General features: G+C 45.6%; 1 protein-coding gene and 1 long non-coding RNA gene across 3 annotated transcripts; one reads left to right on the top strand and one right to left on the bottom strand.

Annotated features, from left to right (window-relative positions):
• Nucleotides 1–5446: 5446 nt before the first annotated feature.
• Nucleotides 5447–25279, bottom strand: LOC144097086 (uncharacterized). Its single transcript, XR_013306902.1, has 3 exons — nt 25205–25279; nt 7851–7984; nt 5447–5638 (listed from the first exon to the last, which is right to left on the bottom strand). It is a non-coding gene; the product is annotated as an uncharacterized LOC144097086 (long non-coding RNA).
• LOC144097085 (uncharacterized) lies at nt 12774–20636 on the top strand. 2 transcript variants are annotated; one of them, XM_077629876.1, is made up of 4 exons: nt 12774–12874; nt 13147–13265; nt 16697–16778; nt 20397–20636. In XM_077629876.1, the coding sequence occupies exons 2-4, from the start codon at nt 13210–13212 to the stop codon at nt 20598–20600; spliced, it is 342 nt and encodes a 113-aa protein (XP_077486002.1). In that variant the 5' UTR covers nt 12774–12874; nt 13147–13209; the 3' UTR covers nt 20601–20636. The 2 variants fall into 2 exon arrangements, with proteins under 2 accessions (XP_077486002.1, XP_077486001.1); XM_077629875.1 differs by lacking the exon at nt 12774–12874 and having other exon boundaries at nt 12982–13265.
• Nucleotides 25280–27068: the final 1789 nt, after the last annotated feature.

Raw genomic sequence — 27068 nt, 5'->3', positions numbered from 1 at the left:
ATTTTTTGGGTCTGTTTCTTGCGATAAGATTACCAGTTATATCTCAAATAATTAGGACCCTCAAAGAAGAAAAGCGATCAAATTAAAAAAATTGCATTTCCGACAACTATTTTACTCATTTTGATGCCATAATTAAGAAATGCCGGCCTTTGGGTTCGCTCAAGCTGCACGTTCACTTTTCAAAAAACGCTTCCGCGTCGCCAGGGTCTCCCTGAACTTCTGTTTTCGGACAGCTGCGTGCGTTGTGACAACGGTTTGAAATAAACTGCCGATGGAAACCGATATCTGTTTTCATAAATAGTTGCGCACGAGCATGCATGTTTCTGACACATTCTGAAATACTAGTGACTGGGTGGTAAATTATAGATAATGCGATAAATAATTTTCCCTACGAGCAGAACAGTTTTGCTTTATTACCCCCTTCCTTTCCGCTCTTTGCAAGTTTTCAGACTTTCTGATCAATATGATAGCGAGTTCTAGAAGCTTACGCAATACCAAGCTCCGTTCTTTCAAACTCAGTACCGCAACTTCCGGTTTCGTCTCATAGCTTGTCTCAAAGCCTATGACATGGCACTTTTGGCTGAAACGCATCTGATTAACGAACCTAAAATTTTAGCCACACCCAGGGAGGATCATAAATAATTTGCGCACAGTTAAATCCTAGGCGTGAAAAAAGACAAGGGAGCTTTTTTCAGCAAGAAGATTACAACTGCTATCTTACGAGTTCAAAAGCGCATTCCATTTCCACTGCGCCAAAAAACGCTTTTTTAACTATATTGCTAAACTGGCGAAACAAGAAGTGATGTCAGACGAGACAAAATTGCCCAGCGATGGATGACATTTCCTGATGAAATGTTAAAAATCGTCTAATCAATTAAGGCTTCCATTCTTGGAAGCCGTTCTGTTTAACATAGCTTGAATTGAGCATTTCGATGGCGTTGCTGATGGATTCTTGGAAGTAATACCTCAAAGGCCTAGTATCCTCATTAATATGCATAGCAGCCATTTAAGATTTCCAGATGCTGCGATGACCCTGCAACATTATCACATCTAGTGATGTGTCATTGCCACTTTCCACTTGCAGAAACAATTAAACGGGAAAGACTGTGGAGCAAAATTCGTTAATTTACCAGGCTTCTGTGCTACAGAACAAATGTTAAAGGCTTCTTGTTGTTGTGTTATCTGTTCTCACAAAACTTCGCCTATTCCACTCATATGTGGCGCTGCTTAACCGGAAGTTGGGATACTGCGCCTTTGAGAGAGCTGAATCATGCCACGCACTTGTCATGCTCATAAGTTCTCACAACGAATATGGTAAGGACGGGAACTATCTCGATCGTTTTTTTTTATGCCCCAGGGCGCAGAGCCCGCCGACGTCTGCGGTTCATCACGCGTGCCTGCACTCTAAACAGAACGGAGTAAAAAAAAAAGGTGTAAGCTGTCTTTTAGCACACTCCCTTCCTTAGGGGAACGCTTACTCCCTTCTTACTCCCATGTGCAGGTGGGTACCTGTCTTAAGAGCAGCCACGGGTGGGGTTTGAGACACCCAGGCTGGTCTTCCACAGCAGCGTAGAAAAGAAATCGCTCTCCCTTTATAGGCGTATCTGGGTTTAGAGTGTGGAGTCAGGCGCTACAGAACGGCTATATGTCTCTAATTTCTTCAGAAGGTGCGTTTGTGGTGCAGTCCAATAAACAAATGAAAGTTGCGACCGCGCAATCAAAATGAAGCCGACTGCGCTGACTTAAACGGAGAGTCTACTGATCTTTATTGGCTGAATTTCTCTTGCCGCAATCTAAATCTCTTTTCCCAAATAAACGATTACCCGGCTGTGGCGCTGAGTAACACAAAAGAACACTCTAAAACTTTTTTGTTTTCCGATGTTAGTTAGTTTCGCTTTCTCATGGTAGATGACGTCTGCAACTGACTCTGGGTTCTGCCTCGTAATTGCCACCATAGGGTGAGATCTATCAAAATGTGCCAACATTTTTATACTTGTCTCCGACAATAGGCTCTCCCTTTAAAAATAAATACAACGTGATTCCTTGGACTTACTTTGGGTGAAGATTATTTAAGCGTGTACGTGGGAACTGGGAGATATATGACGGAAAAGTCTATATGCAAGATTGCTAAATTCGGTCCAATGCTAAGGAGTTCCCGGGTTCGAACCCGACCGCGGCGGCTGCGTTTTTATGGAGGAAAAACGCTAAGGCGCCCGTGTGCTGTGCGATGTCAGTGCACGTTAAAGATCCCCAGGTGGTCGAAATTATTCCGGAGCCCTCCACTACGGCACCTCCATCTTCCCTTCTTCTTTCACTCCCTCCATTGTCCCTGCCCTTACGGCGCGGTTCAGGTGTCCAATGATATATGAGACAGATACTGCGCCTTTTCCTTTCCCCCAAAACCAATTATTATTATTATTATTATTATTATTATTATTATTATTATTATTATTATTATTATTATTATTATTATTATTATTATTATTATTAATATTAATGCTAAGAGGAATCCCCCAGGTGGAGAAGATTTGTAATAAGGAAGTGATTAGTCATTACTACCAAAGCGCAGTCGTACGGCTACAAAGGAAAGCAATACATTGCCACAAAAACTTCGTAGTTGAAAAAAAATTCGTCCTGGTTCAGAGTTCCAAACCAGGACCACCGACATAACGGGACAGTCGCTCTACCAACAGTGATAACCGGGGAGGTTATCATATGGCAGGTCGAGAGCGAATTGATCAACTATTTGAAGTGTAAATGACATTGTAATGTTTCAATAGGTTTCTCAGATATTTCTGCGGAAGCTGTATAGCTTTCCTTCGCAGCTGTGTGGCTGCGCTTGGGTAGACGCTAATGAGTAATTACAAGATTGATGTATAGCTAAAGTTACATCTAAGCTACCTCCTCAGCTAAGACGCGCATAGCTAAAAAATGATGAAATCCGATCGTGTCATCATCTCATTAGCCAATACATCGATGATCTATTAGGCTGGAGTAGCGTGCTAGGCTAACAACCAGGCAGACCCCTCCTGTATTCATTAGTCTCTTCTCCTAATCTACTAGGTAATAATAATAATTGGTTTTTTGGGGAAAGAAAATGGCGCAGTATCTGTCTCGTATATCGTTGGACACCTGAACCGCGCCGTAAGGGAAGGGATAAAGGAGGGAGTGAAAGAAGAAGGGAAGATGGCGGTGCCGTAGTGGAGGGCTCCGGAATAATTTCGACCACCTGGGGATCTTTAACGTGCACTGACATCGCACAGCACACGGGCGCCTTAGCGTTTTTCCTCCATAAAAACGCAGCCGCAGCTACTAGGTAACGTAATAAAATTTTAAAACAGTACTATGCTTGCCATTTTTCTTCTACTAATTTTTAGCTGATTGTACATGATGTCTCGCTCCGAGAAGGTCCGAGCTGGTCGAGTATCGGATCACTCGTGGATGAGAGTGGCGCGAATGCGAGAAGGTGTACATGAAACAAGTTGCCGGATATTAGAACTTATATGCTTAAAGGCAAACACAATTGCAGCAGTATCCTCTCGTGTACTGCGGGTGGCCGCGCACGCCGCCCCCTGGCCCGCAAGTTGTTGGCATAGTAAATATACAGGTAACACGAAGTGAACAGTGCAAGTGAACAATGCCTCTGGGCGCTTGACAACGTGTCGATAGGATGACTTGCATTCTCCTAGACAAAGCGTTCATTATTGGCGGCGTTTAAATAGGTCCTTAACTACGAGGAGGAAGACCCGTTGTGGGGAAGGAAGGAGTTGTGGTAATTAAGGGTGTTAGCACGGGGAGCGGGAACTTGAAAATCACAGCGGCGATTTCCGGTAGCTGAAACGATGTGGCAGCAAGTTTGATGTTAGCTCCTTTATACTCGAGATGTGAATCCAAAATATGATGTCTTTGAGAGCTTTAAACTTTTCGCATGAAACAAAAACTGAAAAAAAACTTAGAGATCTGCACTGGAGAAATGCGAAAGCATTGGCGTTTGTCGCGACGTTGGTGGCTCCTGGTCGACGCCTTTCTACACCTGCTTACCCCCCCCCCCCCCCCCCCCGGTTAAGATCCGACCGCCAATCTTCGATCTCCGATACTACCACTCGACGATGTGTACTTTGTTGTTGCTGTACTCTGATTGGTTGTAGGCGTGACGCCATCAGAAGTATGGATGAGGTCACACTCTTATGATGCCACATGGTCTCACTAATCACTAACTAGCCCATATTAATTAACCCAATAATTTATCCGTGTTAATTAGCACCATTAATCAGTGTCATCAGTGCCACTGAGTACGATCATTAATTATGGTCGTTAATTAGTGAATAATGTTAATGACCTATGAACATTGATGCATCATTCTTATACCAAGCGTCACACACATTGGGTCATGACTGCTGATGCCACCAGCTGATGACGTCACATAAGCCGACACATTTTTCTTCCACATTTTGCGCCCACTTTTTGCGGACACGTCAGCTGCCGACATAGCCTAGTAATGCTGTAGCATTGAATAAAAAAGTGAAATTGAACGAAAACCATGCTAGGAGGCGCCACTATCCATTTCGCTTCAAACATTCGTGAACGCGAGCGCTGCTGTTCAAACCCCACCGAGAAGGCAGCGAAAGAAATTCCGGTCCACACAACTCGGTCAAAAAATGTGAAGAGAAAAGCCGAACAGGGGGCACGGTTGGGAAGGGGGCGCTGCCCGCCGTCAAAATGCGCGGCTGTGGTCTGCAGTGGCAACGCAGCGACTGCATGCAAGCTTCCGTTGCGCATGTGCTAGGCGCGGTTCTGATTGGTAGCTCCCAATCTCAGTACTGTGCGAGTGAAATGCACTTTCGTCTATCTTTTTATTCTGAACTTTTCTAAATAGAATAACTTTCGCATGCATGACGAATTTTCAATCAATAGTCTCGTACTCGTGTGTGGAACGCATGATGAATCCCTTCAATTAGGATAATTGGCTTTGAAAAAGATGTCTCAGCGCCCTTTTAACCTTTCGCTGTGCCGTTCTCGTGCTTGCTGCAAGTGGTTGTGAGATGACAAAGTAGACTTGCGATTGCGTAAGGCAATCAGCTGCGGTGTGTTCATTTTTCTGAATGTAGCATCTTAATGGTTCTTTTGCAGCAGATCACATCTAAGCACCAAACAAACTGGTAAATTATCACTCATGTGCACAGCTAGTAGTAGTAGTAAAAACATTTATTTGGGAAGAGAAATTTAGGACATAGGTAAATCTCCGGAATAAATAGATGTATTTTTGGAGTTTGATAAAGACGTCGACCAGCGTTGATGCATTCAGCCGAATGCGAGTTGGATGCAAAGTAACATTCACGCCTACATGGGCTTTAACAGGCGTTCAGGCTGGCCTTATGGTATGACGGACTCAAAAGATCTATGTTCAGATCGCCACCTATAATGGAGACCAAGTTATTGCCGTTAATCCAACACAAATGTGCATCAACAAACGAGAAAAAAGTATCCACACTGCAGCTCGGTAGCCGGTAAACAGTTGAGAGAATGCCAAATTGGCTTTTTATCGCCAGGATTTCATAGTCTGGTGTCATTTTTGACAGGGTAGTGACATCAGAATCAAGTTTTCTTGATTAGCAGCATGGCACCATCACCTGTATTTCTGAAAAAAAAGAAAAAAAACACAAGTAGCCAGGCACATTTGGCACTTCACTTTCATCGTGGTACTACGTTTCATTAATCATTATTACATGAAAGTGAAAGGTAAAACTATCAACCAACAATGTGATTACGTCTTCTTTGTTTCGTTATGACTGAGCATTCACGTGTAAACATGAAATACGTCCTTTTCCATTGGCAACTGGGGATATCGAATCACTCGGCGTCAGAAAGCCAGTTCTGAACAAGTCATCTCTAATTATGAGTATTTCCATGTTTAAACCCAAGTTGTAATTGTTCTCTGTTCAAACATGCCTTACTGGAAGCATACGAAGTCTGCTTATAAAAATAACTTCTTTTGTGGCGGCTGAGTGAGCCTCTTTGTGCTGCACCACACATTTTGTTTTCCATGTTAAGTTGTTCGTCTTCTTCTGTGTTCATGTGGATTAACGATGCACCCTCCAACCTTCTTTAAAATATCCGCTAGTTTCAAAGCCAGATAAAACTATAATTCATTACCTTTGCTCGAGTTTTCGTCAGCCAGAGATGCTTTTTTTAGAGCTGGTGTTATATTCTCGTTCAGATAAATATCGCCGTCGATGAGCACACTCCTTTTTTTTTCATCCATTTTTCCTTAATCTCTCGCCTTGTGAACCTTACCAAAATAGGCGGAACTATCTTTGAGTTGCCTTTAATGCAGTGAATTGCCTCGGTTTCATCATGACGGGCGACATCCAATCCCAGCTTTACAGTAAGGGATCCAACAGCTGCCCTGAGAACCTCGCCAGGGCTTGATTTTACGCCATGAATTTCAAAGTTATTTTTCCTTGAATACAGCATTAATTTATCAACAGCGGCTTCTAGCAGAGAAATTTGAGCGGTTCTGTCGAATAGCTGAGCTTCCAAGTCACTTGCTCTTTCCTTGAGATTAAGTCTTTTAAGTCTTCTTTCTGGGAACCCACAGTTCCGAGCACGTCATTATGCTTGGATGAACCCAGCTGCAGTGATTTTTCAATTGACTCGACTCTTTCCCTTTGCTTTACAATGCTGTCTCGCGTCGACTCATGCTTTGCTAGTTGTTCCTTCTGCTTCTGTTCTAATTTGTTTAGTCGAGGAAGTGCATCATTTAATTTCGCCATGACATCTACCAGACATGGCTCCGCGGATTCGTCCAATGATTGGCCGATAATGGACTCACTGCTATTCTTCCGTTTAGACCGAGACTTACTAGTAATACAGGTAGGACAAGATCGTGCGTCTACCTCAAATGCAGACATTTTTTAAATTTTTTTTTCGTCACACCCGAGCATTTCCCGACAGGATGCTGCTTGCCACATCCAATGCATTCAAAAAATAAGCAACCATGCCTGATTGCCTTCAAACATGCAATACAATCAGTTGAAATTTTGGAAGAAGACTGTTGCAGTCCGGCGGTGCGAAAAGAAGGGAAAAAATGATGGTCGATTCACGTAGTTATGCCACATGCGAATCATATGCGCTAGCAGTTCGGTTTTCCCTTCGGTTGTGGTGTTCACGGATGACAGTTGTTCGGACAGCGATAATGGGTTAATGTCCATATATCCGGAACTAGTCATTCTCTACATTCATCGATCCCTGGGAGTCTTCCTAACGCTCCTGGTGCAGTGGTGCCGCGGTCAAGCGATGCGCCACTGCCCTTCTATGGTAGCTGCTGCTATCGGTGGGACTTGGGTTGCGATCCAGATTGCTCTTCGCGAGCAGCCTCACACGAATAAGCGAACTGCCGCCTGACACAGTGGGCAGGTGAGCAGCCTGGCACAAAACCGGCTTCAGACAAACAAACAAAAAGACAAACACACAAAGGATAAATGCGGAGAATAGCCAATAGAAGTGCTAGCGCACTGAAAATTGATTTCAAAAAGAACCAAACCCGCCGCGGTGGCTCAGTGGTTAGGGCGCTCGGCTACTGATCCGGAGTTCCCGGGTTCGAACCCGACCGCTGCGGCTGCGTTTTTATGGAGGAAAAACGCTAAGACGCCCGTGTGCTGTGCGATGTCAGTGCACGATAAAGATCCCCAGGTGGTAGAAATAATTCCGGAGACCCCGACCCTCTCTTATCCCTTCCCTTACGGCGCGGTTCAGGTGTCCAAAGATATGTGAGACAGATACTGCGCCATTTCCTTTCCCCAAAAATCAATTACTATTATTATTAAAAAGAACCAAAGGTAACTTCTCACCTAAACAAACAAGTAGATAAAGTATTGTTAAGTGCACGCCAGGAAGCTGGTCGTTTGTACAGGTATGTGCTGTGTTCACTGTAGTCCACTGCAATTGGCTCAATCTCAGGTGACGTAGCTGTCACCTGAAACACCTGAAAAAGAGGCCAAAGGATTATATTCATAGAACGGGAAGCCAGGGAAGACAGGGAAGCCGTCCAATGATCATTCCGTGTGGTTCTTAAATAAACAAGTAGTTGAAATCATGTTAACCGGCTCACCCACTCCGCCGGACTAGCAGAAACCGCGCCTTGAGATCCCGGTCCATGGTGCGCTCGCAATACCAGCGGTGTAACGTCCGCAAGCGATTGCGCCGAATAGGGCGGATAAGCGGGTGCTGCCACCGTAAGTAAACAAATTGGGTGAGGACGCGTGACGTTTTCGCGTGCGGTGCGCAGTACCAGCCTGTTTTGTTCGTTTTTTTTTTTCGGGTGCGCCGAAGTGCATGATTTTAGGAGGGAGAGGTGGAGCGTAGTTCTAAATCGGCGATACTAAATAGGGGGTACTGAAGCTAGCTCAAAACTTCTTGCGGTAGGATGACCAGTGATGGAACACCTCTTGCTCGTCTGCTTTACTTAACGTCGGTAAATATCGTTTCCTAGTGCCTTTAACGTTTAACGCTACCTTAGGCTTCTCCTCCCTACCCCACAGTCAGAGGAGAACATTTGACCTCGAAAATCTCGACCTCACCTCAACCTCAAAAAAAAAAAAATTGCTGAACTCGCTCAACCTCAACCTCATCAGTTAAGGTTGAGGTCTCCTGAGACGCCCTCACCTCACTTTTCCTGGGGCCACTTGCGACCTCACTCAACATCAGCTCAATCTAAAATTTTGATGTTGAGGTCGGCTGGTCGACCTCAGAAAGCAAAAAAAAGCAAAAAAAGAACGATTAAGAAGTTTTTCAGTTAAAAACAGTTCTGAGAACCCTGCGATACAGGAAAGCCAAAATTATAATGGTAAAATTGTGATTACCAGTTATTACAATATCGGCACTAAGCAGTCTGTATTTATTTAATAAGGTGTGTACAGGCACTATTGATGCGCACGCAATAGGAGAAGCTTATAATGTGCGATGAACCCTCAGAGAATGTATGGCCTGCGGGCAGGGGTGTCCCATACGCGGTTACCACCTGTACGTCGGTGAGTACTTTATATGTGTCAGTATTCGGCAACCTGCTTCGCGTATACTTGTTCGTATTGGAAGCCTCTCGCTCATTCACGCACGAACCGGCAATTGATAAACACAGACCTTCTACACCATCTACCAGAAATTAGGAGGGCTGGATGGGGAGGAGGGTATTCACGATACTCCTCTTAGGCTTGAGAATTGCGTATATAGAGAAACTGGTCGTCGATGTGCTTTCCATTGTGATGGCTACGCAGACGCGTATCAGTATATTTAGATTTTTTAGCCCTCTCCGGCATAGCGGGAGCACTCAGCGTAGATGAAAATTTTGCCACCCAGCAAACGCTCTTTTCAGTCCTTTGTATGCTGCCTTCGAAAACAAGCTGCGACTGTAGTACACCAAAAGAGGCATGTTTTATTTATGTCTGTGTAGAAGCGAGCGGCTTCTTTCATTAATGCGAAAGCATTAGATGGCTCAGTTTCAAGGTCATATCCGCAAAAAAGTGCCTGAAAGAAACGGCACCATGTGACGTCCCGAGCTGACGCGTAAGGTGACGAATATGATGACATCACATCATTAATTTATGCTAATCAACATACATTGATCAAGAGCCCAACCAATGCTTCTTAATATAATTAGGTAATGCTAAGACTAATTAGTATTAGTGATAACATCGGAAGAGTGTGACGTAATGACACGTGACGTGACAGCAATGTAATGTGACGTCAAACCTAGTCACGTGACGAAGATGTTATGTGACGTCATACCGTGTCCCCCCCCCACCACCATTTCAAGGTCCATATGGATCCCACGTTACTTCACATGCGCGCATGACGCATTACAAAGAGTGCCCACAGCTCGGTCCACATTAATGATATTCGGATTGTCCAGTAAGTAAACACGCCAGTTCTGATTTGTGACATACTGCAACGATCATGCAACCACACATGCCGTTGACCCTCGAGGTGATGGCGATCATGATGACCATGATAATAGTGTATCTTTATGAGCCCGGGGAAGTCGATATACCGCTATCAAATGAAGTTTCCAGAATATTTAATAAATATAGAACATTACCAGCAACCGAAGACAATAATTCTGCGGGGAAACAGGAATAATAGCAGGTAAAATTAAAATTAATGATGATGACGTTGATGTTCTTGGGAAGTCAAGACGCTCCCCCGTTTACGCCACTTCCCTCCAGGTGGCGATGGTAATGTACCGCAGGATCCCTTTACTCGACTGCAAGGCAAGAGCCATGACGTCAGCGCCGGCAACGAGCATGGCCACGAAGCAGTCTTGCTTTGGGCCATCCGCTCTGCGACGAATTTATAGCGTGCTTGCTGGACTGAACTTATTTGTTTGCGAAATCAGGCAAATCTACCACGGGTCAACGTGAGTTACGTGCTTTGCGCGCTCCCGGGAGTTTGAGCCGACCGGGACGCAGCTACGACAGCTACGTCAGCAGGGGAAGGGGGAGAGAGGGGGGGGGGGGGGCGTGCTGTGACAGCAGCACTCCTTCCAGGAAGACCCGAGGGGTCCGCCTTCCTGTCGGCTCGGGCTGAACGGACATTAAGGCTCAGCACCAAAAGCTAAGAGCGGACTGTGGCATCCGGTTAACTAAAACGGGGAAACCGAACACCAAGCGCCACTGCATGAGCACTGCGGTGGTGCGCTCCGACTCCGCTTCGGAAGCGGCACTCGTCGAAGTAATACCCCTGTCACACGGGCATTTCGAGGGCCCTCGAACCGATAGTCTATCGACTCAAAGGCGATCGAGCGCTGCCACACGGGCAGTTTCAATGGCGATCGAGTCAATAGCCTATCGAGTCAACGGAGTAGCGCAGAACTCATCGAGGTGTCGAGGGCCTTCGAGCGCTGCCCAAGGTTGCTAGCGTTGCTTCGAGCGGCGCCAAGCGCACTTTCGTACACGACACATTCACGGTGAAAAAACATGAACAAACATTATTCGCATAAAATTTAATGTAAGCAGCCTGTAAAATTATTTTAAAATTATATTAGACTGGTTTTAAGCGCATTAAGCGCATTAATTTTGCGTTGCAGTCTTTGCGTTGCTTGCGTACTTAACGTTGACAACATGCCGGCACCCTGCCCGCCCGCTTCACAGCGATAACAGCTTCGTCGCTAATCCCTCAAAGCAATATCGTGTTCTAAGCTGTTGTATTCGCCTTCGATTTGCCCATTCTTACCCTCGCATAAGGTTTCAAGAGACAAATAGCTCTTGTTTTTCAGATATCATGGCGATTTCCCAGGTCTTAAGCCTGACGAAGCAGCGCTCCGACGTAGTTGGACTGGCTTGGTTTTGGCTCGTCTTGTATTAGAGTGGCTACAGCAGTGTCTGCATATGTCCGTCGCGTACGGGCCATTAAAATGGTTTTGAACGACTTTCGCGTATGCATGTATTTCAGCATTTAGTATACATTTATCAAATATTTTTGTTATTTTTGCAAAATCCAAAGTAGCGATTGTGGCGCCACACATCCGTGGCGTAAGACACGAGAACCATTTCAATGGTCATTGAGATTTGCTGTGTAGCAGCGGCGAGTTCGATGGCGATTGAGAATCTCGAAGATGCTCGACTCGAGGGTGATTGAAACTGGCCGTGTGACAGGGGTATAAGCCGCGGCAACTGCAAAAAGTCTCGACCTCAAAATTTCGACCTCACTCAAACTCAAACTCACGCGCGAGGTTGAGGTCTGATTTGCTGACCTCACAAAATTTCGAGCCGTTGCCGGCCTCACCTCAACCTCACCTCACGACGTGAGGTTGAGGTCATTTTGAGGTTGAGGTCGACCTCATGAGGTCGAAACTTCATGAGGTTGCCCTCCTCTGCCCACAATAACCGTTGCTTGCGGGCCTGTCCGAATGACCTGCAAAACTCCGTGCGAACATATTCACTCTTAAGTTCGGCAAAGTTTTTTTCTAGCAACCACTGTAGACTTAAAGAGAGAACGGATTTCACGGAGTCCATTCTCAGAAACCTGCAACCAATATTCCTCAGTAGACTCACTAGCTCCGAATTCAATACAATAGTGGCAGTTGGTCATGAGAAAAAAATGTATCATGACGGCGCCTTTAAGCGTCTTTTTAAGCACCCCCGAAAGGAAAGAGAGCTCGTGTAGCTAATCACACCATTATTCCTCTGTTCTGCTTGGCTGTTGTTGCTATACGCAGGCCAAAGACATTACAGCTGAACGTTCCAGCTTTTCCCGCAGCCTCTTCTGTTCTTTTCATTCTCCGGAAAGAAAGTCAATCTGATACAATGAATTAATCAACAGCTGTGGTTGGCATGCAAGACACTACCACAGGCGATCCCGTACCGCCCCTGCGAAAGTCTTTCGCGTCGCAAAACGAATTCAGCAAGATGGTGGCACAGCAAAAGCACAACGAAGCTGACAACTGTGTTAGGAGTGCTTGGAAACAATTATGCGAGCTTCTAAGCTTTCCTTTTTTTTTTCTCAATAATTCGGTCTTTCAATCACGTTTCTCCTTTTGCACGACATGCAAAAACTTGAGATTTTTTCCTCGCATTAGCGATTCGATTAACGGATAGGACATAAAGCCGCCTAAATGATATTCCGTTCTTTTCCTCGCAGAATAAAATCGTAATCACGTGAGCAGTATTACTGAAATAATGAAAAATGGTTTCATCAAATTGTTTTTAAATCTTCTCCTGGCTATATTTTTTTTAAATTAATTCCCTTTCGTTCTTGTTCGTTGCAGACTAAGTATTCTCCGCAATGTCGGCGCCCGTCTATATATACAAACTTATTCGCTCCCATCCAATATTTTTTGTTACCATCAAGAATACACCATCACTGACAAGACAAAGCTCTGGTGAGGTCATATAGTTATATGTACGTAATAGATTTTTTATCCCCTTTTATTTGTTTTTATTTTACGTCCTAGATTTTATTCTGCAGGAGGTTAATAATTTCTAATGTGCATTTTTTCCCCCTTGAGGTCAACAGATTAGCAGGCATCCCCAGCGTTTGTATGGGAGTATTCCGTCCTTAAATTACTTCAACCCAAGAACCAATCTCGACATGAAGAATACATTACCACCACTAACCTTCTCATTTTCCTATGCGCATGTACACTATCCGTAGTCTACGGACTTATCGCCAGAGATAAATCTCCTTAATTGGACCAAAACCGCGCAACCGGCCGAGATGAGGATGATGCTTGCTTGCCTTCTCGTTTTAATGGTCTTCGTTGTCGCCTCCAAGTGAGTAAAAAAGGATTTTCAATCATTACAGCTTTGCTTTAGCGCAGAAAATGAAAACGTTGTGCATTGAGTGACAGTAGCTAGTCAGATTCCAGTCTAACATCTTGTCGGAACATCTGAATAATGATAAGAAACAATTAACGGACCTAAACAATAAACGGAACGAAGTTTCCTCTAGTGCGCCCTACCACGTGTCGTAGTCCGAATCCGCTAATGCAGTCAATGCAGACAGCGCCTGCTGCAGCTATTTTCGCAAGAAACGAAAATTCTTCCTTTTTGTCGAGCTTCATGTCGAGCTTTTTAACTGCTGCGCTTTCTACCTTTTTATTACAATCTTTCTTATGAGTGCACTTCTTAAAAAGCTGCGCCGCTCATGTAGCCAGTACTCCGCATGTTTATTGCACCTGCATTTGGTCACAGTCAGCTTGTAAGGACACAGCATATTTGCCTGAAAAACTGCAGCTTCATTTCATCATTTCGCTTCTGGGTCGGTCCACGAGAGATTGAACTGCATGTCCGAAAGAGATTTTTAAGTTCAACAAAAAGATCTAACAATGTAAGTGCACCTGAAGACCATATCCGAACTTACTTTTCGAAAAAGAAAAAAAATTCCGTTTCCGAAAACAAAAAATTCACGAAGCCAACGAGAACTGGCCGGTTTTTCGCTATAAAAGAAATTGTTTGCACACAGCTGTCCAGGTGTTTTACTGTCAACACTCCACGTACAACGTAGCGAGGCCATGAATACAATTTTGTCTCTCAAGATGGGTGCCGATTAAAAAAACGTAAACAAGACACGTTTTGAGAAAATGTTGAAACTATAGAAGACTATATCTCCAAAAATTTGAAACTTGGAAACCTTAAACTTTTAGATATGATTTTTCGTTCTGCTGGCAACCTTCATACTCATTTTGGACTGCCTGGTAAGATTCCTTCTATGTTTGAAAATGCACTCGATTGGGAGAAAAACGCGTGCGTTGCCATATTTTGAAAATTACAGAAAAATGTCATCTTCAATTACTTACAGAAATGGTGTCTCAGAGCATTCTGAATCGCATATGCTTAAAATACATTACATTAATTTTGTATTTCTACACTTACAAAGTAGCGAAAGTGACCCTGTTAGCGGGACTGCTGCTACCACTAAGGCAGCGAATTATAAGGGTCTGGTCCCAACTCGAAACGACTTTAAGTGGTCAATGAGCATGTAAAAACTGCACTTTGACTTCAAAGAGGCACTAAGCACTATTAAAATAATTTTCTCACAAATATCCGCTATTTACTTACAACTTCATGTTGTATCTTATTGAATTGACACAGCGAGAACCGTCACTTCACCAAGGACTGGATTATGAAGGTGATGTGTTAGTAATGTAGCAACACTAACAAAACAAAAGACCTGGACTTTAAGTTTAGCGAATGGCTTACACTATATTTCCTTCTTTTTCCAGTGGATCTTTGCAAAGCCTGTTAGCCGGAAAGCGTATATACCTAATACTACCTCTAATCAGACAGGACACAAGTGTGAAGCGCTAAAATTCGCGAGATTGATGAAATGAAATTCAGTTTACCAGCAGCACAGGATAACACAACACAGCAGGGCACGGCAGGGCACGGCACCGCATGGCGCAGCGCGGCGCGGCATGGGCGCCAGCACAGTTCTAACAATCTTCTGGGCGACAGTCGGCGATGGCAGGTACCAACTTTAAACTGCCATTCATGATCTAAGAGAACCTGCCATATGCGCTCCACCCCATTCTTATCCTTCTGGTTATAAGAAGCGATAACCTCGCTGTAAAACATGGATATAGACAAGGGAGCATAACGCTACCTCAAAAGATTTTGACACCACCTGAACGAAGCCGGATAACCAAGGCAAATTTTCCCTTCCAACCAACGCACACCACGAACCTCACTACGCCCCTGCGAGGTAACACCGCGCTACGAAGCTCCCTACTTTGCACATGTCTGCCTTCTATCTGGGACGCGAATGCACATACAGCAATGTTCTGTAATGAACACGATTTTTCTATGCCGCACTTGCGATTGATGAGCGCACGCTCCGGGCTGTTTAAAGGCCATCGCCGACTGTACCGCTGAACATTGTTCTGTGCTTGGCGCCCGCGCCGCACCGTGCCGTGCCGTGCCGTGCCGTCCGAGCCGGCCGCGCCGTGTCCTGCTGTGGTACCGTGTTGTGTTATCCTGTGCTGCTGCTAAATTCTATTTAACTTGATTAAGCTACCCAATTTTAACGCCTCACATTTGTGTCCAATCTGATCAGAGGGAGTATGCTATACGCTTTACAGCGAACAGATTTTGCAAAGATCCACTGGAAAAAGAAGGGAATATAGTGTAAACGTTTCGTCGAAAGCTTATGCTGAGGTATTTTTTTTGTTAGAGTTGCTATATTACGAACGTGTCACTTTCATAATTCAGTCCTTGGTGAAGTAACACTTCATGCTGCGTCACTTATTTAAATAAAGTGGTATGAAGCTGCAAATATAAGCGAATATCTCCGGGAAATTTTTAATAGTTTTTAGGGGCTCCTTAAAGTCAAAGTGTAGTTCTTCCATACTCATTTATCACTTACAGTCCTTTCAAGTTGGGACTCGACCGCTCTAATTCGTTGCCTCACTGTTAGCAGCAATCCTGCTAGCAGGGTCCCTTTCGCTACTTCGTAAGTTTAGAAATACAGAATTAATGTAACGTATTTTTTAAGCATATGCGATTCAGAGTGTTCTGAGACATCATTTCTGAAAGTTAGAAAGGAATTTAAGATGGCATATATCTGTAATTTTCAAAATTTGGCAACGCACGCGTTTTGCTCACAATCGAGTGCAGAAGAAATCCTACCAAGCACTGCAAAATGAGTATGATGGTTGCCAGCAGAGCGCAAAATCATATCTATAAGTTTATGGTATCTCTAGGTTTAAAATTTTTGGAGATATAGCCTTCCATAGTTTGAACAATTTCTCAAAATGTGACGTGTTTACATTTTTTTTACTCGACACCCATCCGGAGAGAAAATTATACCCATCGCCTCATTATGCTGTACATAGTGTGTTGTCACAAAAATATCTGCACAGCTGGGTGCAAACAGTTTCTGCTTACAGCGGTCCAAAGTTTAGGATTCGCGAATTGCGGAAAATCGGCCCGTCCATGAAATTGACTTCGCGATTTTTTTTTCCGGAAAGGAATTTTTTTTTTCATACTATAACCTCGGATATGCTCTTCCTAATGCACTTCCATAATTCTGTATTTTCCGTGTAAATCAAAAATGTCGATCGGACATGCTTGTGCGATCTCTCGGGGACAGCACCTTTGCAACGTAATCTATGGCTTGTTTTCATATGGAAACATACTCTGTGGGGTGTGTCGCCAACACTAATCATTTTTGTGTGTGTATGTGTGTCTTGTTCTGTACATTTCAGAGCTGCGCCACCAATGCCAGTGGGTCGTGGTCGTTCGCCCCACCAAATGCGTGCCGCCGCCTTGCAGTGCGCGAGGAACACTGTAAATATTTTTTTTCTAGAAGTCTAGCTCTCAAGACATGAAGAAATATTTGCACTCCTAGTCGAGAGTAGCGGCAACCATAAAATGTATTCTGAGACCGTTGTGGAGAATTTTAAACGACTAATAAATGTAGCTGGCGAATCTCCTTCAATGGGTCTGCCAGGTTCCTCGCCTTTTGGAACTGCCGCCATTTTCGCCAGCGTCTGTTCTTCGAGCAGGAAAGTGCGCTCCGTCTAGCGGCCTGCATTTGAGGCTTTCCGGGCCACCGCCATCAGTCGCTTCTTCACGTGACTCATAGTTCAAGCGCTGCTCTTTCTCTTCCCTGGATATATATATATATATATATATATATATATATATATATATATATATATATATATATATATATATATATATATATATATATATATATATATATATATATATATTTCTTATTTGCCTTTCATGATGGACGACATTGACGATGGTGATCATCTATGCCCTTTCGATTTATGTAAGTGCGATAACGCAGAATATACAATCGCATTTAAAGTGGCGCCATCTGTTACACGTATGCCGATTTAGTATGTAGCGGGCGTTGCCTAATTAGGCATGTAAGCCCACAATAATGGGCGCAGATATAACGAATGCTCGGTTGTTACGAACGAGGGTGGTGCTATCAAAATGTGTATTAGACTAATGACGATGCATCTCAGATACAACGTACAACTGTGGCCGCACCACTCGCTTGTAACGAGCGCGAAGGCACCGTAAACCCGCAGCTGCAGTCGAAAAAAATGGCGGACGATTTAGAGTGGTCAGGCCAAATGCGAAACTAGTCGAGCTAGCACTTCGGTTTTCCCTTCGCCTTCGGTTCTACGCTCAGTTTTCATGGTCAAGCGGGCTTTAGACAAAGATCGGCGAAATCAGACAAGCTCCGCCATAAGGGTACGACGTGATAGCGTTAATGGGTTAATGCACATATTTGTAGAAATGGTCATTCTCTACTTTACATTTACAGATCGCTGGGAGTCCTCATATCACTCCTGGCTCAGTTGTGTAGAGGTTAAGCGATGCGCCACTGCTCAGCAATGGCAGGTGCTACCATCAGTGGGACTTGTGAGACCCATCTTGCTCTTCCCCTTATTGGCTTGAGTTAATTAACTGCAGTCTAAGGGCTAACGGAAGAGCACGGATAACGCGTAGATATGATGATGACAAAGTACCGGCGTTTATGGCCGAAGAATATATCTCAGTCTCCAGCTAACAAAATGGTATACCTCGTTTTTCTCGTCGTCGAGAGCAGGTGCTAGAGCGAAATGCATTGCATCTTTTCAAGGACGGCTCATAGGGGGTGCTATAGCCGCTTACCAGGACCGGGAGGCTCATAACGACAGAGCAACAATGCCTGGATGTTCCCATGTTTGCGGCAAGGGGAGGTCGGCTGGGAACAACTTTCGTCAACCGCGCCGGTTCCCCAGCATCGTAGTGCCGCTGCGCTGATTCTGGCGTTGGCCGGCCATGCGTGACATTGCCATGGCTTTGCTTTCTGTAGCGCAGCTGTCGAGAGCTCCAGTATCTTCATTTTTATTAATATTTTATTACTGTTTTATCGCACGGAAGCCTTTTATCAAAAGAGACAAAAAGGTAGTTTTGTTGGCTGCTGAACATTCCTTATGTTGAATTCCAATGGAAGATCCGGATCAAGTTTTTCTGCTCTGTTGGGAGCAATAGTACTCCTATGGCAAAATGGGAGTGCGAGTTGTCTGTTCCAATGGCAGATCGGGATCAGACGTCGATCCCGGATCGCTCCGTGGAGCAGCGATATTTGCTCCGCCGAAATCGGCAGATTTGACCGGAACCCCGCGCGACGTTTCACTTTCCCGCGTCTGCTTCCGGTCATGACCGGCTGCATCCTTCCTGTCGTCGCTACGCGGTGATCAGGGCAAAGTACAAGCAGCATTTTTGTCTTCTTTTCAATTGAATTCTCCCAAATGTAACTATTTTTCGTTTTGTTCGCGTCCGCACAAGTTACAACAAAAAAATTTCTTAAAAGGATGTCAATTCCATCGCGGTCAATTCTTTGTGACCGCTTTTTAGACCAAAATCGTTGACTTGTTTGAACCTCCCGCGCTATCTGATGTCAGACGACGCGTACTCTCTAAGCCTAGCAGCTCTGTAAATAAGGAAGCAATCTGGAAATATGGCTCGTTTCATCACTAGAATTTTGTGGTGCGGGCATCATCACACAAAGCGAAAGCTTCGTGCACCTTTTGTTTGCCGTGAACGTGAGAGGCAGAGTGGCGGAAAGGACGATTCGCTGGTGAAGCGAGAGGCCGCGCTTCGATGGGCGCCGCCATGTTGCCTGAACGTGGAGCTATTCTTGCGCTGAAGTGCCCCCGCGGGAGCGCATGCATTCCATTGGCAAAATGGGAGGGAGTGATCTCCGCCTGAAGTACGCGCTCCGTTTGTGATCCGGCGGAGCGCTCTCGATCTGCCACTGGAATTCAACATTAGACTGAACTGTGAACGGCGTGGCATTCTAGTTATCGGCGTGTTCTTGAACCGCAGCGCCGCTCGTTGGCATTCCGCCGCTCTGGTGATCTGTCACTGTTGCTAATATTTTTACAGCGATAGCTATTACACACTCGCTCCCTGGATTTCGTGTCGTTGTAGTTGTAGCACGTAACCGGGGGGTGGTTGCCGCGGGAACTACGCGCAGAATGCTTACCGGGAAAGATGGAGGGCCTGACAAGTGTGAGGGATGCGGGACAGGAAAGTGGCTGCCACAGGATCCACGCTCCGGACGTTTACCACGGAAGGAGGAGGGTATAGAGTGTGGGGGGATGACCTCACTATATCACACCATACCATACAACACCATCCACATCATACCATAGCACATCATCCCACACCATACCATACCGTACCACAGCATAACATAGCATACCATGCCGTACAATACTGTAGCATACCTATATTATTCCATACCATACCAAAAGAGATTAAAGAAACCGTGTGCTCCACTGCATGTGCTGCCATGAGTGGTGGTGGTAGTGGTTTATTTAAAATAACATAAAAGGAAGGTAAAAGATTTTTGCTAGCCCCGGCATCTGCCATCACGTGCGGCGGCACCTGAGCTGGGCCAGCGGAAAGAAAGGATAGCAGGCAGATGGGAGAAATGAAATAAAAGAGGTGAGGGGACAGAAGAAAGACATGGGGGGAGGTAAATAGTACACTACATAAAATAGATATACACTGCATAAAAACATTAAAAGTGAACACTATAAATGCAAAATAAATATACTATATACATTATTTACACAAACAGTCAAAAAGTCAGTTGTCTTCGCGGCGCGCGTGTGCTGATGAGGGGAGACTCGGCAGTCAATGGTCACACGCGCGCCGCACTTTGCACGCATGCCATGAGTCGGAAAATTGCAAATTTTTTTTATGCGAATTCCGGTACATCTATCGGTGTCATTTATTTTCCTTATGGAGAAAAAAAAAATCGGTGGAATTTGGTGTGAACCCACCGTGAAAACCATTTTTTTTTTTGTAGGTGTTTCTCCTCACGAAAAAAAAAAGCAGCTTTCCAGCTGAGTTTCACTGCTTAATTTGTGTCCTATTTTCGTTTAGAACCTGTGCTATGGAAAGAGGGACGGGGAGTCGTGCGGCGGCATCAATTGCGTCTGCCGTCTGCGGGCGCTCAACGTCGAAACGGGTGAAGGTGAAATGGTGTGTATGCTGAGGAACTTGCGGATTCCATTCCCCCAAAGACGAGGCGGGCCACCTGGGACGCCGTGGATGCAACCGCCACCCGGATCTGTGTTAGTGCGCTGAAGGGCAATAAAGGAGACTTCAAGTGTGTGCCTTTTGAAGTGCTCTTTTTTTTTTAGAGCGCAAGGTCTACAACTCGAAGCGAAACTACAGAGTTTCGCCTCGCTTTTCATGTTTGACCTTGAAGCCCGACCAAGGTCAAACCAAGCACACACACCCAAGACTAACAATGTCTTGCTGCGCATAGCCATGATATGCCTGTATGGTATGGTCGTAATTAATGACCAGCAACCACGTGACCGATGACCAGTGGTCACTTGACTTTTGACCTTGATTTTTTACCTTGACCTTTAGAACTGAGATTCGAATCGCCTGATGTGACGTCATGCGATGCCGTAGCAATGGCGTCATACCATTCCTCGCTATAAATACCTCCGGCTTTGCTTTCGCTGCAGTACTAGGTTCAGCCTGGTTGAACCTCAACCATTTTTTTACATGGCAAAATGTTGAATTGACTCGCGTCTTTTGACCAGGAGAGGCATACAAAGCAGACAGGGCTTGAAGGCGACAGAACTAAACTTCTGCTACAGGCGCTCTTTGTAGCTCGTAACACAAGGAGTAGTGGACAAAAAGATGCAATATTTCCGTTCTTTTTTGATAAATTGAAAATATAACGAAAATAAAATGCATATTTGCTTTTCCCGGGTATATCTGGATTAAATAATGTCATCATTGTTTGCAAGGAGTTTTGGGGGGGGGGGGGGGCACAACTGTGCGCCTACAGTTTGTTTTTCGTTTTTCGTCGTTTCATAGGCGCTTCCCACCGCATTCATTTTCCGTACCTTCTTAATCATAATTGACTTTCGATCACTTGCAAGTTGCATATTAAACGGTTAAACCTATTACATCATATCTTTATGATCAGTGGGCGGAATGCAAGGAGTTCCGAGCGTCACCAAGGCTGATCAAGCGGCAAATATGTGTGGCTACAACTATGGTATAAAACACTACCAGCTTGCAATGCATTTCACAGTAGCCGAGCTAAACACGAGGAGCCCGGCTCAAAGGCCGTACATCCTTGAATTAATTCGGCTGCCACTAACGGGTAGGCAAGAGGACACCTGGTGTGGATAGGCGACCAATGGAAAATAGTGATTTCTTTACATGAATCTAGGTTCTTGTCCTGAGGGAGTGATGGGATTCGTCACGTACTTCGCCCCAAATGCGCATGAAATGAACCTCGCCAGCAACTTACAAACTTAAACCAAAGGCAGGAACCTAATGAGTCATTGCACAGGGATGATTCTCCAATCGTGCAATTCGTATCCTTCATCGAATTCAAGGCACCATGACCAAAGAAGCTTATCATGGAATTATTGAAAAGCTTATGCTTTGGGCTTCGTATATACGTTTCAATATAGAAGCGACTCTAAGCACTCATCTACAATGAAAAATTGGTTGCAGAAGGAAAGGATGGGCTTTATTGAGTGGCCAACGCGCTTTTCCAACATTAATTTATATCTTTTGATAGCCTTCGCGCGTTGTCTGAGGGACAAAAGAACCAGGCTGCGCCGAAAAGAAATTCTACCATCTGTTCCAACAGGGCCGAAACATGGACAGAGTGTCCCAGCTAACTTTAGCCAGGGTTTAAAAATATGCCTCGGCACTCTAAGACGACGCAGCCAAATGCATGGTGCTGGCTATTGTATGGAGCAACTCACACTATTTTCTTATTGGGCTCAAGTGCGTAATTAGTCGATATTAATTAACCAGCTTCGCAAGCAACGAAGATAGGCGAAAAAGTCCAATGAGAAAGTTGTAGAACGATCCGTGAAACGTCCCACTGAACAGTGTCAAACTTTACATCCATTACGTATCGGCTTTTTCTTTTTCGCTCTCTGCAGATGCCTGCGAAATACAAAAAATACCGCGTGACACGTCCGCTTGCGCACAACGATTGCAGCGCTCTCAAACGTTCCGCCCAGCGAACAGGTCATCTAGCAGAGTTGCTTAAAAGGTGACAGGACTCCTACGCACGCACTGGCTGTGCGATCACGGGAACGCAAGCGATAAGGACTGCGTCCGGTTGTCGCTATCATCAAGCGCCGCGAGGGAAGCATGGAGAACTTGCGCTGAAGTTTGCGGTGCCGATTGCAGCGCCATAACACACTGCCTAGCGAGAAGAGCAAGCAGTTTTGGGTAGAAGTATAGTACTTTTCCGCGCCACCTTCAGGCGCTTATTGGCGTCAGCCTCCGCGCTCTGTCGAAGGCGCACGTGCCGTGCGTCAGCTATCTGGGCTACGCCGAGAGAAGCTAGGCAATGAATGCTGTCAGCCAAACGCGGGTATCTAATCGCGCAGAATGTGTTCTCGCGTTTGCAGCGGCCCAAGCGGCTGACAAAAGCAGTTTTGAGTCACCGAATGGAACAATTGCCACCTTGGCAGCGCAGGTTGCCCATAATAATAATAATAATTAGTTCTGGGGGGGGAAAGGAAATGGCGCAGTATCTGTCTCATATATCGTTGGACACCTGTACCGCGCCGTTAGGGAAGGGATAAGGGAGGGAGTGAAAGAAGAAAGGAAGAAGGAGGTGCCGTAATGGAGTGCTCCGGAATAATTTCTACCACCTAGAGATCTTTAACGTGCACTGACATCGCACAGCACACGGGCGCCTTAGCGTTTTGCCTCCATAAAAACGCAGCCGCCGCGGTCGGGTTCGAACCCGGGATAATAATAATAATAATTGGTTTTTTGGGGGAAAGGAAATGGCGCAGTATCTGTCTCATATATCGTTGGACACCTGAACCGCGCCGTATGGGAAGGGATAAGGGAGGGAGTGAAAGAAGAAAGGAAGAAATAGGTGCCGTAGTGGAGGGCTCCGGATTAATTTCGACCATCTGGGGATCTTTAACGTGCACTGACATCGCACAGCACACGGGCGCCATAGCGTTTTTCCTCCATAAAAACGCAGCCGCCGCGGTCGGGTTCGAACCCGGGAACTCCGGCTCAGTAGTCGAGCGCCCTAACCACTGAGCCACCGCGGCGGGTCATGAACCCGGGAACTCCGGATCAGTAGTCGAGCGCCCTAACCACTGAGCCACCGCGGCGGGTCATGAACCCGGGAACTCCGGATCAGTAGTCGAGCGCCCTAACCACTGAGCCACCGCGGCGGGTCATGAACCCGGGAACTCCGGCTCAGTAGTCGAGCGCCCTAACCACTGAGCCACCGCGGCGGGTCATGAACCCGGGAACTCCGGATCAGTAGTCGAGCGCCCTAACCACTGAGCCACCGTGGCGGGTAGTTGCCCATACCGCTGGCGTAAATTGCACAGCAAGCTGCAGCGTCGCTGCCCTGTCACCTTTTAAAGGGCAACACACGGGGCTTCTGTTAGTTCCTACACGGAAAGTTTGAGAACACTGCACGGGGCGCGCAAGCGGTCATGTCACGTGGTATTTTATGTATTTCGCAGGCATTTGCAGTGAGCAGAAAAAAAACTAATACGTAATAGATGGAGGGTCAACAACTGTTCAAATATAAGTTTCGTGGACCGTTCTACAATTTTTTCATGGACCTTTTTCGCCTATCTCCGTTGCTTGCGAAATTTGATAATTAATCTCGGTTAATTAAGAAATTAAGCACAATACAAAAAATAGTGGGACTTCCTCCATGCAATAGCCAGCAGCAGCATGCATTTGGTCGCGTCGTCTTAGAGTGCCTCGGCGTATTTTTAAACCCTGGATGAAGTTAGCTGGGACACCCTGTATACTAGATGTTCATTGACAGATTTCAGGACTAACTACAGTGGCAAGCAATTGTCAACGCAAAACATTTGCGGGCGAAGTACTGACGGTATTAGGTTATTGTGAATAGCCAATCTTCAAATTGCTGTCTCAATTTGTAATATAGACCCATGTTATCGGCGACATCTCCACGCAGTGCCAAAAGTGGTTATTCAATAAATATATATATAGTGATTATTTATTTAAAATAACAAAAAGGAAGGTAAAAGATGTTTGCTCACCCCGGCATCTGCCATCACTAATCGGCGGCACCTGAGCTGGGGTAGCGGAAATATAGGATAGCAGGCAGTTTGAAGAAGTGAAACAAAAGAGGTGAGCTGTGGCAAAATTTGTGACATAAAATGATGATAAATACTGGTTGCTCTTGTGTAAAAAAAAAACCCAGCGTTGTCTTTTCATAAAGACCGCGCGCTAGTTTCAGTGCAGTAAAAAAAAGAAATGGATTGAAAAACTCTAGTACGAACGACGGAGCTGAGCCGACCGAGCCGGCGGCTGGCTGCTGCCCGTCTTATCAAGCATTTTAGCGGAGTCACAATCGCGTTCCTACGCTCGCTTGATCTCTGCGCTGTTCGTAGCTGCCATGACGATGTGAGTGTGCGTCGATTCCTGAAGTGAAGAAACCGGAGATGGCGGCCTTTCGCTGTCGCTCAGTGTGTCTGCTTCAGGATGTCAGACATTTCGTCGCACTTTCTCACGATCCCTGTAACACTAGCATAAGTTCGGACGAACTGTCAAGCTTCCTCGTAACCAAAGCGCCGACAGGTTGCGCAACGCGGTACGCAACACTCGCGTCTGATATTGCCAGGTATTATGGCAGCGCAAGCCGAGTGGTGCTCTTCCTGGTATCACAGTGATGGTTAGCTCACCTGCCACAAGAAGCTGGTGAGGGACATCGCTTATGGTCAGACCTTAGTTGAGTCCTATATAGATTAGCACATGGTATTCTCCTGCGACCGCAAAATAATTTATAATCGAATTTCTTTCTCGTGCTGTTTCCGTTTCGATTTCAACAGCCGAATGATGACTGTGACGTTAAAATGTGGTTATAGATCACGTGAGGCATGAAATAATTGTAATATAATAGTTGCTTCATCGTTTTAACGCACTACAAGCCTAAAGCCAGCCCGCCTCAAGAGCCGCCATGACAATGAATGCGAAAGCAGCGATTATATTGCAGTTTTTCGATGCCTCACGCATGAAAAAGAGATCGCACGCATGACCTATAAGCACACTTCGTAATCACAGTCAGCTTTCGGCTGTTGAATCCGAAACATCACGGCAGAAAAATTTGACTATAAATTATTTAAAGGTCGTATATAGACGAATACGTCGTGGTGATTCATGCATAGCAGCGTCTTCCACATCATTGTGGAGAACAAAACATGCCACCAAAATTAGCTGTCTATACTCCTTTAATTGAACTTACGAAATTCTCATCTTCTATAGAAGCTTAGAATTGAACTTTAACAAATCATAGGAGAAAGGCATCTTTATTGTTTACGACCTATTGTAAAAAAGACAACACTGTGATCGCTGAAGGCCACTGGTTTCGTGCCATAGTAGTTGTACAGCGCCAACATTTTAAGAGGAAAAAATTTGTTGGGGGCACGTAGATATCTCTTAACTGCGGGAAGGCGAAAGCCGTTTGCGACTAATTGCACTGATTAGAATTTGCTGCGCTTGAATTCATTTCACGACAGAGAAGAGCAGCTGGCGCGAGCGTGGCGCCACGTGACATAGGGTGGCAATGTAATGGACGGAGGGTCACCGCAAGTATGAGCCATTAAAGGCTATCGCCTTAATATGTGGCCTATCTAGTCTCGCTCGGCTTGTGCCCTGAAAGTGAGCTACCCGTGGCTTGATACCACTGGTCAGCACTTGGCCGACGCCTTCTAAGATGTACTCGTTAACTATACGCGTTCAGAACAAGAGTACTCTGTTCTCGCACAGGTAAATTATGGACACGATCTTCTAATAAAACGCAGCCCCCCCCCCTCCCCTCCTTGAAAAATAATACGTCTGTCACTCACCAGGGAAGGCTCGATGCAATCGAAGAAAACTCTCCGCTCTCGGGTACTGCTGGGCCCGTAAACACAAACAATTCTCCATTTTCACTCATGAAACTCAAAATCGACAACCAGTTGACGAAGAGTCTGGTAAACTCTGACTGCCTCCGGTACGATGCCCACTCTATTACGAAGAAACAGTGCACAGCCACCACACGTGCCAAGTGGCAAATGCACACATCACACCGCGAAGCGAAAGGCTACACCATGTAGCCCGCTTGTTCTTGACTTTCCGTCTTAGTGTTTCTGAACTGCAATGATATGTCCAGATCATTTTCAAGCAATAAGCGGCTGTGCTGTTACTGCAGTCCCCGTGAAGCAAGGAAATGTATCTTGAACGTCGTTATACGGAGCGCTCTTTCTGTTTTAGCTTCCTTTTTTTTTTAAATCAAACAAGCCGCATGTTTACCCTAAGCCGGGACACAGAGTGACGAACAGGACGACCTATGGCGTAGTGACAAGTAACCCACCAGCAGGGACGGCTTGGCTGATGACAGCACGGATGGAACGCCCGACCCGCCGAAAGCCGCTACGAAGACAGCTTCGTCGCGGGCTTCCTCTGGCGCGACGGGGAAGGGGGGGGGGGGGGGGGGGGGGTTAGTTTTGATATCAAGGGCGAACGGCGGAGCTGAGCCGACAGTGCCGGCGGCTGGCTGCTGCCCAG

The sequence above is a fragment of the Amblyomma americanum genome, chromosome 7, assembly GCF_052857255.1.
Source record: "Amblyomma americanum isolate KBUSLIRL-KWMA chromosome 7, ASM5285725v1, whole genome shotgun sequence".
Lineage (NCBI taxonomy): Eukaryota > Metazoa > Arthropoda > Arachnida > Ixodida > Ixodidae > Amblyomma > Amblyomma americanum.
This window is presented reverse-complemented; position numbering and strand designations above follow the sequence as displayed.